Here is a 15,536-nt window from a genome sequence, read left to right as displayed (position 1 = left end):
AATTTGTATAGCCTCAAAGAATCCCCGACAAGATGCGTATTACTTACAATGGGAAAAATCAGTAACTTTACACTAGAATAAGGTGGTTGATTTTAACCACCTTAAGATTAACATTCCCAGCAACAGGACAAATCAATATCAATGCCTGTTGGTAGAACACACTGATCAGGAAACAATATCACTTCCATTATATTCTTACCAAAAATGCACAACCTCAATTTAACCAAAGAAAATGTCCGACAAATACAAATTGAGGAATATTCTACAAACCAACTAGGTGGGACCCTACAAAAGTGTCAAGGTCATAAAAGAAGACTGAGAAACAGTTCTGCATTTAAAGGAAACTAAGGAAACATGACAATTAAATTCAATAAATGATCCTAGATCAGAAAAAGAACATTAGTGTAAAAAGTGGCAAAATTTGAAAAGACTTGGTAGATAATAGTATTATAGTCAATGTTAATTCCTGATTTTTATAACTGTATAATAGTTATGTAAGTTGTTAACATTTGAAAAATCTGGGTGAAGGCTATGAGAATTCACTAAAATATTTATGCATTTTTTAACATTATTTCCAAAGGAAAAGTTTAAAAAAACACCCTGCTAGTGCCTACCCTTTGTACGTGTGTGCGCGTGAGCATGCACATTTGACTTTCTTGTTTACTCTAACAAAAAACTTTCCTGTATACTCTTATCAGAGAGAATGCAGAGTCAAGTACTTACCTATTGTATCTCTTCCAGCAGATTTTTCAGACCCTGACAGGTTTACCAGTACAACACCTCCAATGCTATGAGAATAACAGTCATTAATGATGAGCTAAACAATTCTGAAAAGGCTAATCATAAAGATAAAAATTATTTGTAAGTGATCAAGACTAATCTCAACTTTGGGTAACACTGTCAAATAATTTAGCAATTTCAATAACAATATCTAACAATATCAATATAATATAGTGTTATATTCGTATTAACTCATTTAATCCTCACAAAATATATAATATTATACCTTATAAGGAAGTATTATTACTGCCATACCCATTTTACATGTGAAAACTAATACAAAAAGCGGTAAGGTAACTTGACCAAGATCACATAGCCGAGACTGAAACGGAGGCAGTTTTACTCCACAGTCCAGTGCTCTTAAGTGCTATGCTATCAACTGTCTTTCAGTTAGGAATGAATTAACCAACTTGTCATCCCTTTCCAATCTTTCTTTTGGATTACACAAATATATCAAACCCATATAAATCCAGCAATGTAACAGTACTTACTCTTGCTTATTGGTAAAATCTAAATTAACGGTAAAACTATCCTTATGTGCTTAAACAATTTCACTAATCTCATGATTTTAGTGGATAAAAATAAGACTGAATTAAGGTTGTAGAGATTATCAGAGGTCATTCATAAACTCAATTGTTATTTTCTGGGCATCTAATATGAACAAAGCACTGGGTTACAGAAGTGACCGAGACAGATGTGGTTCCTGTCCTCAGGGAACTTACATTGTCTTTCTATTTCTATGAATCTTACAAATTGTAACATGTTTTCAAGTAGATGAGATATTGCTAATTTAAAAAAAAAAAAAAGCCTAATTCTCTCACCCTGATCAGAAAGACCAGGGTGGCAGTGGGAGAAGATGAAAGAAAACATGTATTCCCTTATGGAAAGATGTCATCAGAACTTAAATGTGGTCCTTACATTAAATATGCATACCCTTCAATTAAATCATCACAATTTTCTGTAATAATCATTGTTTATATTCAGATTCAGCTATTATTTATTGAGTATCCACAATATATTTAGAAACCAGGGGTTTTGTTTCCATTTAGATGATGATGATTATGATAATGGCTAAATATAGGGAGCACCTCCTGTTGTGTATCAGACATTGTTCCAAGCACTTTAGAAGTTCTACTCATTTAATCCTCATAATACTCCTATGAGAGAAATCCTATTATTATCCCCAATATACAGACGAGAAAATTGGCACAGAAATGTAAGGAACTTGCCCAAGATCTCAAAACTAGTAATGATGGAGATGGGATTGGATTCCAAGTTGTTTGGCTTGAGGCCACACTCTTGTCTCTCAATTGATGAAATGAGATTTCTTTGCTTAGATTTCCTTCAAGATTGTTGCTATGTAAAATTCTTTTTATATCCTCAGAAACTGAATCTCTTAGGAAAATGCCAATTCAAAGCAAAGTATTAAACAATGTTTAATACATAATTCTCACTTACACAAAAAATTTCTAAGTAACACTTTTTTTTAAAGGTACAGATAGAAAATATTTTAGGCCTGTGGGCCACATTGTTGCAATTCAACTCTGCCTCTGTAGTGCTAAAATGGCCATAGACAATTTGCAAATAGATGAGAGTAGCTGTGTTTCAATAAAATTTGGACGTTACAGGACTGAGTAGCATCATGTCCATTTAAAGCCTTCTTTTATCCACATCTTTCTTTGCTCTTACAATATAAACCACCCTGGTGCCACTATCAGAAATTGTGACATTGTATTTTTAAGCACAGTAAACTAGCTATCACAGTATATTCTTACCTTAAAATTACAGCTAATAGTTTAGAAAGGGTAAATCTATCTCCACTGTTACTTGGAAATACTGCAGCAAGGATTAAGGTAAAAAGTCCTATCAGGAGAAAAGAATTTAAAAATGGTACATGAGTTTAAATACTGCCAACATTTTTACTAACAACTTCATTGTTTAAATAAGCAAATTACATACCTAACTTTCAAATTATTTTTGTCACTCTTAAGTAAGAAAAAATGACTGCAGTTAAGTAATGACTAGACTGAAATGTTTAAAGTTCATGCATAAAATAGCCTCCAAACTAAACCATGTTTATTTCAACAGTACAGATCAAGTACAGTCATAAAATAGCCTTCAAACTAAACCATGTTTATTTCAACAGTACAGATCAAGTACAGTCCTATTTATTCTAAACTAATAGGAAACTTAAATCTTATTCAGAGTAACATGTTGACTTCATCATAATCAAGCTTGTGTCCTAAAGTTATTTTTATAGCTTCAAAAATACTTTTGTCTTCCAGATTTGAAAAGTGATTCAATCTTAAAAATAAAACACCTATCATAGGGCAAACTATAGTTCTGAAATAAGCAATTACATTTTAGCCAAAGGGTCTAGAAAAAGATCTCGGGAAAGTATGTATGAAGGGAAAGGCAACTATAATACAAAAGGCCAGCCTATAAAACTGTAATATATTGTTATGTAAAAAAATTGTAAATTATTTGAAGGAACATAAACAGCACAGGCTAAGGCATGAAACTACAGTCATGCTTAACAGGGATAAATACAGAGAAAATGCGTGTCGTTCGGCAATGTCATCCTTGTGCCACCATCACAGAGCATACTTACACAAACCTAAATGGTATAGCCTACTACACAGCTAGGCTACATGCTATAGCCTACTGCTTGTAGGCTACCAAATTGTATAGCATGTTACTGTATTGAATACTCTAGGCAATTGTAACACAGCGGTAAGTATTTGTGTATCCAAACATATTTAAACATAGAAGAGGTAGAGTAAAAATACAGTATTATAATCTTATGGGACCACCATTGTATACACAGTCTGTTGTAGACTGAAACATCATATGTGGCACCTGACTATATACAGATTAAAAGGCAGTTATAATGGACTAATGTATATTAGAACTAATATAAGAAGCTATAACAAGATAAAAATGCTGTATATGTGCACACATATACACCAGAAATATATACACTGATTTATAATGTAGAATTTTAAAGACAAATTTCTTACCAGAAGTTGAAGATAAAATATTAACTATAGCAACTTGTGTGTCTGAAAGTGCTTCTTGATACGACAAATTTGCCAAAAACCACTAAAGGAAAAGAAAACCAAAGTGAACCCTAATGAAAGACATGTTTACATCTGTCATTACAATTCAGAATTCCCTCTTTTGTTCTCCTCCTAAATACTGTTCTCACAAGATGTTTTAAAAGCTGCTTTGTATTGAAAAAATCACAGGCTCCCAAAAAAGAAACATTTACAATCAGACCTAAGACCCTGCTACCCACTTTCCCTTAAAATTTAACAATAGTTGGTTAACAATTAGCATTCAGGTTTTTCTTTTTTTTTTTTTAATGAGAGTAAAATCAAGTATCAAATGAATTTAAAAATTTGCTTTATCTAGGCTGGGCGTAGTGGCTCATGCCTGTAATGCCAGCATTTTGGGAGGCTGAGGTGGGTGGATTGCTTGAGCCCAGAAAGACCAGCCTGGGCAACACAGTGAAACCCCACTTCTACAAAAACAGATACAAAAATAAGCCAGGCGTGGTAGTGCACACCTGTAACCCCAGCTACGCAGGAGGCTGAGGTGGGAGGATTACTTGAGCCTGGGAAGTTGAGGCTGCAGTGAGGCATGACTGCCTCACTGCACTTCAGCCTAGGTGACAGAGAGACCATGTCTCAAAAAAAAAAAAAAAAAAATTGCTTTCTCTAAGTACTGCTGATACTCTGTGAAGTTTATCTAAATCATATTTAAATTTGGGAAAATTCTCTGACATTAGAATATGTACAGATGAATATAGCATAACGAGAAATCTATTAAACCAGATGATATGTGTGGATATGGATGGTCCTAGCTAGCTAGCTGGATTGAAAAATAAAAGGCTATATTCACTTTGGAAATTTAGACATGTCCTATGAAAATTGTTAATTTACTGGTTAACTGTGATTGCTTTTCTGAATCTCAGTTTGGAGACACAACCCAAAGAGTTCTCATAACTTTGGATACAGTGAAGGAAGCTTTCCAGCTATCAGGACATCTTTTAAAAAAATTCTTTCTCTCTTCCACTTATCTAGGTTAGGATGGAGAATAAGAAATAATACTTTTGGCCGGGCGTGGTGGCTCACGCCTGTAATCCCAGCACTTTGGGAGGCCGAGACGGGCGGATCACGAGGTCAGGAGGTCGAGACCATCCTGGCTAACAACGGTGAAACCCCGTCTCTACTAAAAATACAAAAAATTAGCCGGGCGTGGTGGCGGGCGCCTGTAGTCCCAGCTACTCGGGAGGCTGAGGCAGGAGAACGTGTGAACCCAGGAGGCGGAGCTTGCAGTAAGCTGAGATCGTGCCACTGCACTCCAGCCTGGGCAACATAGCGAGACTCTGTCTCCAAAAAAAAAAAAAAAAAGGAAATAATACTTTTTTTGATGAAGGCTGACAGGATGTGTGTGTGTCCAAAGTTCAGTAATTTTCACTGATAATTCATCCATTTTTTATGCATAACACTTTTTTACTATCTGAAACAATGCGACTATGAATATCTTAATTCTAGTACATGCCTGCCACCTGGTACATAAGTACATGAGTGTCACCAAAGCATATACTAAGAGGTGGATTGCTGGGTCAAGCAAAGTAAACTAACGGCTAGACTAATTGTTTTTGGTGTCTCTGCTACTTACACTGGTTGACTCGAAGAGTTATCTCACTAAATGACTTATCTCTATTAAGACAGGAACATCTCCCTATCTCTCTCAGAGCTTGTGGCTGAGTAGTATTACACTAGTATTCACACTGCAAAGAAGCAGTAGAGACACATGATTGTAGAGCACTATCAGAAGGCAGCAGATGACTGAGAGCCTTATAGTCTCCATTCAGTCTATACTGTACTCAAGGCTAAAGCCAGAATGAAATTACGGCAATGTGGTTCTGATTCCATCTGCAATCCTTTCATTTCCTAGATAATTTCACATGCCTATCTGGATAAAATGAGGTAACAATTGATGGGCAATATCAAACATATATGGCAAGAGAAGCCACAATCTGCGTGCAGATGAAGTGCTAGAAAAGAAGACTCAACCCTTAATCTTATCTGTCAAAGGTTTTCTCCATGAACAGAAAAGGCTCAGAGTGATTATTAGCTTTCTTGACCCACTTCTCTTACTATTTTTATACTTAAATATTGTCCTCATTTTCCAAACAACTTCACTGGTCCATGCTAATGCAAGGTAAATAAATAAAAACAGAACACTTAGATAAGAAGCATTCAATGGTCATAAGAATCCTTCATTAGCTGTGAACTCTTTCCAGAATAACCTTTCCATTCTCTACCTCTCACCAAACACCATTCTCTGGCTATTGTTTCCACGGCACCCTCATCACAAAAGAAGACCCATCTCAACCATCCTCCAATAAAAATTGTCCATACAACGTCTACCTTCATTATTTCAGAGTTGAGGACAACGATTTATGAATAATTATAGCAAATAATTAATACATTTCATAATTTCATTAGTAGTAATTCATTTATAAAGTATCATAAAACATTAATATTTGACAAAAATTGTGTATGTTCGAGGTATATAACATGATTTAATGTATACATAACATTGTCTGCTGATTACCATAGTCAAATTAGCACATCCATCATCACCCATAGTTACCATTTTTCTGTGTGTATATGTGATGAACACACTTAAGAATCTGCTCTTATCAAATTACAAGAATATAGTACTGTTATCTGAAGTCTCCATACACATTAGTTCCCAAAACTTATTTATCTTATAATTGAAATTATGTACTCTTTGACCAACACGTCCCCATTTCCCTACCATTCTACTCTCTGGCAACCACCATTCTACTCTTTGCTTCTATTTTAGATTCTACATACATAAGTGAGATCATATTTGTGAGTATTTGACATTCTATGCCTAGCTTATTTCATTTAGCATAATGTCTTCCAGGTTTGTCCATGTTGTTGCAAATGGCAGGATTTCCTTCTTTTTATAGCTGAATATTACATTATGTTCAGCCATGAAAATGTACTATATATATTTATCCACTGATAGACACTCAGGTTGTTTCCATATCTTGTCTATGATGAATACTGTAAAATAAACATGGAGGTGCAGATATCTCTTTGAGATACTGATTTCATTTACTTTGGATATGCAGTAAGAGATATTCTTGATAAAGCCAGTATCACCTAAACTATATTTTACAGAAAAAAAAAACCTAGTAAGACAAAAGATATTCAAAGAAGACTGGCAAATACAGTAATCATTAACTCCTTTTAATCTACATTGTCCAGTACATTAGACACTAGCCACTCATGGCTACTGAGCAATTGAAACTGGCTGGTCTGAACTGAAAAGTGCTTTAAGTATAATGCATATTGGGTTTAGAAGATTTTAGTACAAAAAAAAATGTAAACTATCTCATCAATAATTTTTACATCAATAACATGTTGAAATAATATTTTTACATATAGTGGGGTAAATACAAATATAACATTGAAATTGATAACATCTGTTTCCTTTTCCTTTTTTAAATGCATCTACTAGATAATTTAAAACTATGTTTGTGGCCTGCATTTGAGGCTCATGTTATATTTCTATTGAACAGCACTGCTCTTAACCTTATCTAAAGCCTATCATTCTATTAAGCTAGATTTCTAAAAAGGTAAGTTTTCTCTCAGTATCTGCAGGGGATTGGGTCCAGGACCCCAACCCCAAAGGTATCAAAATCCAAAGATGCTCAAGTCCCTTACATAAAATGGCATGGCATTTGGATACAACCTACACACATCCTCCCATATACTTTAAATCATCTCTAGATTACTTGTACCTAAGACAATGTAAATAGTTGTTGTGCTATTGTTTTTTAATCTCTATTATTTTTATTGTTGTATTGCTGTTCTTCTATTTTTTCACCTTCACTATTTTTGATCTGAAGTTGGTTGGATCCAAGGAGGCAGAACTCAAGGATTTGGAGGACAAACTGTATGTCTGGACTATATTCCTCTGACTTCCCAAAGGAATGCCTTTATTTTAGTGATAACTTGATTAATAATATTCTGCTAGGTAAATCAAAAGAAAATCTTTGGAATTTGCAGTATGATAATTACATATGTAATAAAAATAGTTTAAAGTCTCATATATTCATGTTATTTTATTAGTTGGGGTCTCTGCTTGTTTTAAATGAGTGTAAGGCAGGACTAAAATGTATTAATTATATGCTACTCAGTTTTCAAAGGAGATGTGTAATAAAAGCATCTATAGTTGACCCTTGAACAACATGGGGATTGGGGGACCAACCCTCAGGCAATAAAAAAAAATCTGCTATAACTTTTGACTCCCCTAAAATGTAGCTACTGATAGACTACTGGTGACTGGAAACCCTACCAATAACATAAGTAATGATTAACAGATATTTTGTATGTTATATGTAGTGTATACTATATGCTTATAATAAAGAAAGCTAGAGAAAAGAAATGCTATTAAGAAAATCATAAGAAAGAATATATTTACTACTCATTAAGTGGAAATGAATCATCATATAAAGGTCTTCATCCTTGTCATCTTCATGTTGCGTAAGAAGCCTGGGAAAGAGAAGGGACTGGTCTTGCTGTTTTAGGTGTGGCAGAGATAGATGAAAATCTGTGTGTAAGCATACCTGCGCAACACAGACCCATGTTGTTCAAGGACCAATTGTATATGGTGAAAATTAAAACAAGAGTAAAAAGATAAGAGCCAGATTAAATGGGTAATGGAGTGGGAGCTGGCTGTGGAATGTGATGATTATATCAGAAACTTCAGTTTAAAGGAAGAAAGGTACTTCAGGCGAGCATACAACTCATCTGTAGGCAAAAAGGCAGAGAGGCAATAGGAAAACCTGAGTTACACAGCTTATTGTCTGTTAAAAGGAACTATCTCCCTTCCTTGGAAAAAGCAAACTTTTTCCTAACTTAAAACTCTCAGAGAAATGTATTATGTGAATTGTTATGTAACAACACTAGTCTTTATAGCAGATTTAAAGGTATGTGCAGATAATAGCGTTTTTAAAAATTATTTTTTGAAATTATAATATACATAAAATAGGCCATTTGGATCATTTTAAAGTGTACAGTTAGTGGCATAAAGTGCATTCACACTGTTGTGCAACCATCACCCCATCCATTCACAGGATTTTTTTCTCTTTTTTTTGAGACAGAGTCTCGCTCAGTCACCCAGGCTGGAGTGCAGTGGCGCAATCTCGGCTCACTGCAACCTCTGCCTCCTGCGTTCAAGCGATTCTCCTGCCTCAGCCTCCTGAGTAGCTGATACTACAGGTGCGCACCACCACGCCCAGCTAATTTTTGTATTTTTAGTGGAGACGGGTTTTCACCATGTTGGCCAGGATGGTCTTTATCTCTTCACCTCGTGATTCACCCACCTCAGCCTTCCAAAGTGCTTGGATTACGGCCGTGGGCCACCGCGCCTGGCCAGATTTTTTCATCTTATGAAACTGAAACTATCTGTTAGTTTTCTGCTTTCACAATGTATTTTAAGTTGCTATTTTTCAAAGACAATTTATGGTCAAAGTGACCCAAGCATGTATTGACAGAATAATGAATAAACAAAAGATGGTGTATCTGTACAATGAAATATTATTCTGCCTTCAAAAGAAAGGAAATTCTGACACAAGTTACAACCTGGATGAACCCAGAGGACATTATGCTAAGTGAATAAACCAGTCTCAAAAAGACAAATGCTGTATGATTCCACTCAACATGAGGTACTAATGAGTAGTCAAATCCATAGAAACAGAAACAGAATAGTGGTTGCCAGGGGCTGGGGGTGGTGGGAAAGAAGAGTTATTGTCTAATGGATAGTTTCAGTTTTATAAGATGAAAAAATTCTATGGATGTTTGGGGTGATGTTTGCACAACAATGTGAATGTACTTTATGCCACTAACTGTACACTTAAAAATGATCAGGGCCAGCAGCGGTGGCTTATGCCTGTAATCCCAAAACACTTCGGGAGGCTGAGGCAGGGGGGATCACCTGAGGTTGGGAGTTCAAGACCAGCCTGACCAACATGGAGAAACCCCGTCTCTACTAAAAACACAAAATTAGCTGGCTGTAGTGGCGCATGCCTGTAATCCCAGCTATTCGGGGGGCTGAGGCAGGAGAAGTGCTTGAACCCAGGAGGCAGAGGTTGTGGTGAGCTGAGATTGCGCCATTGCACCCCAGCCTGGGCAACAAGAGCAAAACTCCGTTTAAAAAAAAAAAAAATGATCAAAATGGTATATTTTATGTATACTTTATTATAATTTCAAAAATTAATTCTTAAAAAGGCTATTATCTGTACATATCTTTAAATCTGCTATAAAGAATAGTGTTATTAGTAGAGCCAGGGAATGGAGAAAAATGGGCTATTTAATGAGTATGAAAGGCAAAATCATGACGTTAAAAAAATTTTATAATCAGGCTAATAACACTGACATTAGCATTTCATTATTTAGGGTTTTAAGATGCTCGGTATAAATTTGAATTCTAAAGGTTCATATTTAAAAACCTTGGATTAGGCTACTTCCAATGATGTACACATAAAATAGCACAGAAATTCACTTTTTAAATTCTACATGTTAGAGTTCTCACTAACTCAGACAAGTCTCTAATCCCAGCTTAGCCCAAAAGAACATACTTTATTTACTCCATAATTATTCTATGTGAAATCTTAAGCAAATTTTTCAGTTTCTATCTTAAAAAAGTAAGAAACTATAAATAATACAACCAGAAATTCTGTAGAAATATACTGAGTACTTGACAAAATAATAATTAACCTCACTTATATGAATATAAAACTGCAAAACACTTATTTGAAAAAAATCAATGCATACAGTAAACTCTTATCTGGATATTTACTAACCTTTGTATATAAATATATCACAGTGGAAAATAACTCTATTCATAATTTTGACCGTGAGGCAATGCTAAATTCTGAAGAACTTCCCAAACTGTGCATGTTCATAATTTTGTGCATATATATAAATAGCTGAAGTGTTATAGGACTTATTGAATGCTAACTCTTTGAGGTATATCAAGCATTTACTAATTTTGATACCCTAACTTCCTATAGGTCTCAAACAGCAGAGTTTAAAGTCATGATTAAACAACCTAATTGTCTCACACTTCCATCCTATATTGTTGGCATATATACTGTCTTAAAATTCAAGTTTCAAATACCATATGCAAACATATCATAAAAAGACCTACCACAAAGCAAAAAAAAAAGCTAATTTTCGCTACTTGAGTTGCAGTAAGTTTCCCCACAGTTTTCAGTATGGATTCTTGTTCTTTCACAGGATATGACATTCGAGACAACTTTGCTTCCAATGCATGGCTTGACGGAAGCTGCCGAATCTCCATGATATTACTGAACCTCACACGAGACTTTTTGGGGGCTTAAAAGGAAAAGCATAATACAAAAAAATTAAATAATTCCTCTCCAACAAAAGTCACAAGTTTTAATTTACTAATAAATGTATAAGTTCATCTATGATCAGAGTAAGACAGTCAAAGTAAACCAGGGGTATATCATTACCTGAGACAACTTTGTTCACTTAAAAGAGTTAAAAGGAAAAATGTTTTCATCTACAAAAATGTTGTAAAAGGTTTAAAATGAGATCAATATTCGAACAAGGTTTCTGCAATTGTGTACTGTATATACACAACTGCCTATTTGAGGATTTTAGTTGATTACTATTTTAGTATTTCTAGTAAAACTTTATTTGGATTTTTCCTCATGCATAACCAATTTATGAGAATTCGTTTCCTGGGCAAGCATGCAGAACAATTCTCTATAGGTCTATTCCTTGCAAGGGAAATTAAGGATAAATACTGCACCTTATGTTAAAGGTGGCATTCTTTACTAAATTCACAGAAGCAGCAAAACTCTTATAATTTGCTATTAGGCTCTTTGAGGGCATATTTAAGAGGATATTATTTGTTTAAAAAAGTATATATATATATGTGTGTGTGTGTGATGCGTGTGTGTATATGTGTGTATACATATATATGATGAAACCATAGAGATCTCTAGTATTTGGAAATTATTTCCACTTGAAATAATACAAAAATGATTATACTATATTAGATTCACAATCCAGTCAGACTTCTAGAAGACTTTAGGCTGAGATAACACCACATGGAGCAGAATTGCTAGGTGTTTCAGTCAACCCACATCATCACTAAGTTCTGAAGTGGCTTGAATAAAGCTAAACTTTCTACCCATTTCTAAGTTTTGCTTACTTTTTTCAGTATCAATGTTTGTGCTCTCAGGTTTTTCACTTGGAAGATCATGGAATTTCACAGGAACATACAGAGGTTCACTCTGGAATATAACAGAAAAGAATATAAATAACAAATATAAAAGCTAATATACTGGTTAAAATTTAAACGGATAGTACGTAGACACAAATACCATCTAAAACATGGTTGTTCACCACCAAGTTTAAACAGCAATTTTCAAGACTTAAAAAAGGAAACTCAACAGATCCATACAGGTACAATGACAGAAAAGAATCCAGTTTACAGTTTAGAAACGTAATATAACAGCATTGGCATATTATGATATCTAATATTTAAATGTCATAAAAACATATCGCTTTCTTAGCTAACAGATTCTATCTCAGCTAACAGATGATCTCTCATTCCTTTTCATTCATTTAACAAATGCTTATTGAGCTCCTACTAGGTCAGATGCTGTTCTACATCCTGGGGATATAAGGGTGAATAAAAGCAGTCTCTTCCTCAGTGATCATGCAGTCTAATAGGGAAGGCAGATAACAAACTGATAACCAGGTATATAGTATGTATTTATATTTACTAAATTATCTCCTCTTATATTAACTAAAATTCTTGAAGACCTTTACACAAAATAGCTACTAGGTACCAGTTCTTACTATCTATTGAGTACCAACTCTAGAGCAGTTAAACATATATTTCTCATTAGTCCTCACAATAATTTTATAGAATATGGCCGGTGCAGTGGTTCATGCCTGTAATCCCAGAACTTCGGGAGGCTGAGGCGGGCAGATCACATGAGGTCAGGAGTTTGAGACCAGCCTGGCCAACATGGTGAAACCCCATCTCTACTAAAATACAAAAATTAGCTGGGCGTGGTGGTGTGTGCCTGTAATCCCAGCTACTCATGAGGTGGAGGCAGGAGAATCGCTTGAAACCAGGAGGCGGAGATTGCAGTGAGCTGAGATTTTGCCACTGCACTCCAGCCTGGGTGACAGAGTGAGACTCCATCTCAAAATAATAATAATACTAATAATTTTAGAGAATAAAGCTGAGATACAAAGTAATCAAGTAGTAGACAAAAGAATTAAAGCCAGGTTTGTCTAACCATGCTCCAAAGGTCCATATTTTCAGGTAGTTATAAATTCCTCAACTGTTTTTGCAAATGTTCTTCACATGATCTATATTTAAGGTACAAATCTCCAACTAGGCTAATTCTTCAAAATTAACAGAACTTTTTTTATTTCTTTGATTTCTCTTTTAACCCCTGGTATAGAGCTCTACCAATAAAAAAATGTATATATTCAGTAAATGAAGGGACAGTAGGTTTAGAAATAGACATAATCTCTTTGTTATACTGAAGTTTTCACTAGAGCATCTGGCCTAGAGCAATTTGACATATCCATCTTACAGATAATAGAAAGAATTAGTACAAGAGTGGTCAGAAGAGCAGGCTGTCATCTCAACTCTGTCTTCTGTACTGATAGAGACAAATGATATTAAATTATGTTATTGATGCTTAAAATCCCAGGAAAAAAAAATTCTTCATAGTACCTATTAACGTACTCTGCATGCCACTGTAGCTCTAACAAACAGAGAGGCAAACAAGAAAACTGTTCTGGGAGTAAGGTCACCAAGCCAGTGCTTCACAAATTGGTATTAAATTTTAGAGTAACTACAATTTTTCTCAGATAAAATGCCATGTTTGGAAAGAAAACAAGTATCATTAAAAATACATTTTACAGAGATGCCACCCTGAGCAACACAGCAAGACCATGTTTCTAAAAAATAAAAATCAAAAGCTAGTGGTGGAGTATGCTTGTATTTAGGAGGCTGAGACAAGGGGATCGTTTAAGCCCAGCAGTTCAAAGTTACAATGAGCCATAACACTGCCCCTGTACTCCATCCCAGGCAAGAGAGCAAGACCCTGTCTCTAAAAAGAAATCTAAAAATAAAAAATGAAAGAAGAGGTGCCTGAGTGATCATCTTAAAAAAAACAGATTTTTATATACTACCTCTCCAACTAGATTATAAATGCTTAAAATAAGTGACTACGTCAATTACTTTACTTGCTTATTACCTGTTCCCTTGCAAATACACACACACTCACACACTAGAACAAAGCTGTATCTTCAGAGCCTAGAACAAGTGTTTAACACATATTTGTCACTGTAAAAAATTTGTGGAATACGCAAACAAATAATTTGCCTATATAGTCTCAGTGTCAAAAATATTTGTTTCTAAATGATAATAATAATGTGCATGAAGTAAAAAAGTTGGTTAGTAGCAAACAATTGTCCTTTATTATTTTCACTCCTGAACCAGTTTCCCCTTCCCCTCTCTCTTCAGAGGTAGCTAAATTGCTTACCTCTAGGCCCCAGGTATCCCTAAGGAGAAAAAAAGTACCAAATTACAATCCTCATGATAGGCACCCAATATTGAGCCATGTCTATGTTGTAACATAGCTTTGCTAACATCAAAACTGTTTCAGTTTTCCCTACCATGGCTCAACCCCACCTCTCCATTCCTGACAAAAAAAGAAGCACTTACCAAAGAACTGTTCATAGTTGTATCTGTTGTGCAAGCAGCAAAGTAACCTTCAGCATCTGCAAACTAAATACAGATAACAAGGTATAAAATCCAATTTAATTTATATTACACTGTAGGACTAGTCAGACATGACTCAAATAAATAGAAGCAAAAATCCAGAATCAACCTATAAGAGTATAACTGTTACTAACAATAATAGCAGCTAATGTCACATATTCACCATTGCGAAGTAGGTATTATCTTCATTTTATGGATGAAAAATTTGAGGCTGAGAGATTTTTAATCCTGACAGTCAGGATTAAAACCCAAGTTAGTCTAAAACCAAAGTTTATGCCCTTTTCACAACACTATTATAATATTTCAGATAAGTAGGGAAAGGAGGGATGGGTTAGTTAAAAAGGCAAGTAACAGGCCAAGGCTGGTGGATCACCTGAGGTCAGGAGTTCAAGACTAGCCTGACCAACATGGTGAAACCCTGTCTCTACTAAAAATACAAAAAAATTAGCTAAGGGTGTTGGCACGTGCCTGTAATCTCAGTAACTCAGGAGGCTGAGACGGGAGAATCACTTCAACTCTGAAAGTGGAGGTCACAGTGAGCCAAGATCGTGCCACTGCACTCCAGCCTGGGTGGCAAGACTACGTCTCGAAAAAAAAAAAGGGGGAAGAAACATCTCAGTATCTCAGTATTATGATGAAATTAGTTTTGACCTCAAAAACCTCCGAATGAGGCCAAGCGTGGTGGCTCACACCTGTAATCCCAGCTCTATGGGAGGCTGAGGTGGGTGGATCACTTGAGGTTAGGAGTTTGAGACCAGCTTGGCCAACATGGTGAAACCCCATCTCTACTAAAAAATGCAAAAATTAGCTGGGCACAGTGGCATGCGCCTGTAATCCCAACTACTCAAGAGGCTGAG

The 15,536-nt window shown here is 35.3% G+C and overlaps 1 protein-coding gene across 2 annotated transcripts in view; it reads right to left on the bottom strand.

The window, feature by feature from the left end:
- The window catches only part of SLC35F5 (solute carrier family 35, member F5), a 42,793-nt gene that overhangs the window by 18,214 nt on the left and 9,043 nt on the right, over window positions 1-15,536 (bottom strand). For both annotated transcript variants that reach the window (XR_001001327.1, XM_011937708.1), the window contains exons 5-10: window positions 14,623-14,685; window positions 12,079-12,160; window positions 11,044-11,231; window positions 3,801-3,882; window positions 2,556-2,643; window positions 724-788 (exon numbers count right to left, since the gene is read on the bottom strand). Coding sequence is in view for 1 of the 2 variants with exons in the window: in XM_011937708.1 (XP_011793098.1) it covers window positions 724-788; window positions 2,556-2,643; window positions 3,801-3,882; window positions 11,044-11,231; window positions 12,079-12,160; window positions 14,623-14,685 (568 nt within the window). In the remaining variant the exon portion in view is untranslated. The remainder of the gene's footprint in view (window positions 1-723; window positions 789-2,555; window positions 2,644-3,800; window positions 3,883-11,043; window positions 11,232-12,078; window positions 12,161-14,622; window positions 14,686-15,536) is intronic.

The sequence above is a fragment of the Colobus angolensis genome, unplaced genomic scaffold, assembly GCF_000951035.1.
Source record: "Colobus angolensis palliatus isolate OR3802 unplaced genomic scaffold, Cang.pa_1.0 Scaffold168, whole genome shotgun sequence".
NCBI lineage: Eukaryota > Metazoa > Chordata > Mammalia > Primates > Cercopithecidae > Colobus > Colobus angolensis.
Note: the sequence above shows the minus strand (reverse complement) of the source record. Positions and strands in the feature narration are given on the sequence as shown.